The sequence below is a fragment of the Mustela lutreola genome, chromosome 1 (assembly GCF_030435805.1).
Source record: "Mustela lutreola isolate mMusLut2 chromosome 1, mMusLut2.pri, whole genome shotgun sequence".
Lineage (NCBI taxonomy): Eukaryota > Metazoa > Chordata > Mammalia > Carnivora > Mustelidae > Mustela > Mustela lutreola.
Genome location: NC_081290.1, coordinates 236,671,010 through 236,674,650, shown reverse-complemented (window position 1 = coordinate 236,674,650; position 3,641 = coordinate 236,671,010). Strand labels below are relative to the sequence as shown.

General features: G+C 40.4%; 1 protein-coding gene across 1 annotated transcript; it reads left to right on the top strand.

Annotated features, from left to right (window-relative positions):
• Positions 1–544: 544 nt before the first annotated feature.
• Positions 545–1,498, top strand: LOC131821734 (olfactory receptor 52K1-like). Its single transcript, XM_059158022.1, has one exon. It carries the CDS (start codon positions 545–547, stop codon positions 1,496–1,498), a length of 954 nt encoding a protein of 317 aa, XP_059014005.1.
• The last annotated feature ends 2,143 nt before the right edge of the window (positions 1,499–3,641 follow it).

Below are 3,641 nucleotides of genomic sequence, written 5' to 3'. Positions count from 1 at the left end.
CCATTTATTCTGTAATCTGGCAGTCAAGTGAAGTTTGGAGGAGTGTGATGTCTCCAAACTAAGGGAGTTCCATATGTCAGGATTTTTGGCAGTTTCAGATAAAGGTTAGTGATATAAGACTAAAGGACCAAGTGAGGTCAGCGCTGATTAATCCAGTCCAGAATTCAGAACTTGGGAATGTGAGCATGATGGGAAGGATTTTTATTTAATCTTAGTTTCTGGGCATCTACTTAAATCTGGTTATGTCAGTTGTTCCAGGTCATAGATATATTGGGATATTCAATTCTGGAACCTGGTTTCTGAACTTCTTTACAAATGCACTTCCCATGGGACCAAGCTGACTTGCCTCATCTGTGTTTGAAGATCTTGCAGAAATATTAACTAAACTGAAAATTATTTTTGAGTGTTTACTGAGACCTATGGGGGTAGAGTGATGGTGACAGTATTGTCAGTGGGACCATATATCTGGAGCTAGCAATCACTGAATTTAACTTGCCTCCTTTCTTTGCAGTAGCCCTTCACTCTTCTAAGTGAGATGATCACCATGATTCTTTCCAATAATTCTCATCACTTCCCACATACTTTCTTCTTGGCTGGCATACCAGGACTGACTGCTGCCCACATTTGGATCTCAGTTCCCTTTTGCTTCATGTTCTTCCTGGCAGTGACTGGGAATTTTGTCCTGCTTTTTCTTATCCGGACCGAGCGCAGCCTTCACCAGCCCATGTTTTTCTTTCTTGCCATGCTTTCCTTTGTTGACCTGGTTCTCTCCCTCTCCACTCTGCCCAAGATGCTGGCCATCTTCTGGTTTGGTGCTACAGCTATCAGCTCCCACTCCTGTCTTTTTCAGATGTTTTTCATCCATGCATTCTCTGCTATGGAGTCAGGAGTGCTGGTGGCCATGGCCATGGACCGTTTTGTGGCCATCTGTAACCCACTACATTATGCAACCATTCTTACCCCAGTTGTTGTTGCTAAGATTGGAGGCCTGGTGATGCTGCGAGGTGTGGGATTGACCATCTCCTTTCCAAGCTTGGCCCGTCAGCTGCCCTACTGTGGCTCTCACACAATTGCCTATACCTATTGTGAGCATATGGCAGTAGTAAAGTTGGCCTGTGGGGCCACCACTGTGGATAACCTCTATGCCTTTGCTGTAGCAATCTTCCTTGGTGTGGGGGATGTGGCCTTTATTGCTTACTCCTATGGGAAGATCGTGAGGACTGTGATTCATTTTCCTTCACCTGAGGCACGTGCTAAAGCCGGCAGCACATGTACAGCTCATGTCTGTGTCATCCTCTTTTTCTATGGCCCAGGCTTTCTTTCTGTGGTCATGCAGCGCTTTGGGCCACCCACAGCCTCTGCCGCTAAGGTCATCCTTGCCAATCTCTACTTGCTCTTTCCCCCTGCACTAGACCCCATTGTCTATGGAGTCAAGACCAAACAGATCCGGGAGCTACTGTTTAAAATGCTAAGGCCCAAACAGATTGACCCCACATGAATATAGTTCTCATCAGCTGGATCTCAGGGCAATGGTGGTCCTCCCCTGTGGGGTGGGAGCCCCACAGCCCAGGTCATTTACCTAATAGGGCCAGTCAAAAGACAAGCAAGTAAGGTTTTCTTGAGTGTTTGGAAGTTGGGAAATCTCTTCTGAGGTCATATATAGTGTTTAGAGATTGGGATGGAAAACAAAAGTACTGGGTGGGGTATCTCAAGCAAGTAATTTTTTGAATACGTCTTTCTTCTAAGAGTTTATGACTTGTGTTGACAAGATGAATGTATCAGGGAATTGAGAAACAATGGGGACTTCTATGGACCTGGAAAAAGTGACTTGGAAGATCAGGGAGAGATGAACTGGGTCCCTATTTATACATATGAGAACATGGGCCACTTCCTACCATCCTGACACTGACACATAGGCAGTCTGTGGGAGCCAATAGGCCTTCTCAATTAGTAAAACTCTGGCATCATAGAAATAAGGGTGGCAAACTATGGAAATTCTTTAGAGTTTCAGGTTCATGAGAGAAACTCTTTAAAATATTCATGTTCCATCTGATTCTAGAAGTGCTTTAGTTCATGTGCTTTCATCTTGTTTTTGAGATGGATGACCTTCTCTGACTCTATTATGTATTTTTAATTTCTGAGTGTAATGATAATTTTTCTTTCATTTCTTCACCTTTAGTCTCAAGGGCAGAACCTTGAGTTGAATTTATTGATTGCAATAATTATTGTTCTAATTATTGTTTATTTTGTCTTCATTTGTAATTCTTTTTTTTTTAAGATTTTATTTATTTATTTGACACAGAGAGAACACAAGTAGGCAGAGAGGCAGGCAGAGAGAGAGAGGAGGAAGCAGGCTCCCTGCTGAGCAGAGAGCCCGATGCGGGACTCGATCCCAGGACCCTGAGATCATGACCTGAGCCGAAGGCAGCGGCTTAACCACTGAGCCACCCAGGTGCCCTTCATTTGTAATTCTTTTGGCCATTTTCTTCTAATTCTTACTATTGGCAATCACTTTTTAATGTTTTTCATATGTTCTTAAGTATCTGCATATCCTTTTTTGTTTGTTTTTTTGTGTGTTTTTAAAATTTTTATTTAAAAAATTTTAATTTCATATTTTCAGTGTTCCAAGATTCATTGTTTATGTACCACATCCAGTGCTCCATGCAATATGTGCCCTCCTTTATACCATGCAATGTACGTAGTGTTAAGTGTTATGTATTCCTAATATACATAAGTATCCTTCTCTAGTTCCTCAAGTCTATGCTTCCTCCATGCATGGGTAGTCTGGGATCTTCCTAATGAGGACGCACCTCCTTGTCTTTATCCTTGCTTTTCTTACTCATGCGCGCTCTCTCTCTAAAATAAAATAAATCTTCAGAAGTGACATATATATATAAAATTATTGGTTGAAGTATCTGTCCTTCATCTCTACTAAGTGGTGAGTTGTACTGTACCCTTAGCATAGTGCCCAGTACAAGATAGGCACTCAATAAATGTTTACTTAATAAATAAATTTTATTATTTTAGTGGACTGTATCATTGTTAATATGTTTTCTCTTGAGTCACATTAACATATGAGTATTTTGGATTAAATGAATACATAAATCTCAAATTGTGATATAGACACTCAATAACTTTTTATTGAAGAAATGACATAAGTTGTCACAAAATCAGCATTGCAGTCACAATCACTATCAACACTACTGTCTTTACTGCTATCATTGTGATGAACACATCTCAACTTTCAAATGTAATTTCATTTAAAAAAATTTCAACTGGTGATATTATGGACACAGTGCAGATGCCCTGGAGAACGTGATTACTCTTATAATGTAATCTCACTGCTGTGTATAAACATAGAACAAGCAGAAAAATAGCATTTATCTTCTTCCTTATCTTCATTTGCTCTTCTTTTCTTCAATATTTTCTTCCTCATCCTGAGTGTTTTCTAGGCTCTCAGTGTGATGATGAAATGAACTTGAAAATATAGAAACTATGGTCAAATGTGATAGTGTTGTGATGGATGTTGGTTCTAAGTCACTAAGACTAATTCTGCATGGGAGGTAAAGGCCAACACAGGGACACGGGTTGGATTAGGTTAAAGAGATGCTATGAATGACCAAGGTTTACAAGAATATGAG

Excerpts from the sequence above, each read along its gene's own strand:
- LOC131821734 (XM_059158022.1), top strand. The coding sequence starts at position 545 with ATGATTCTTTCCAATAATTCTCATCACTTCCCACATACTTTCTTCTTG.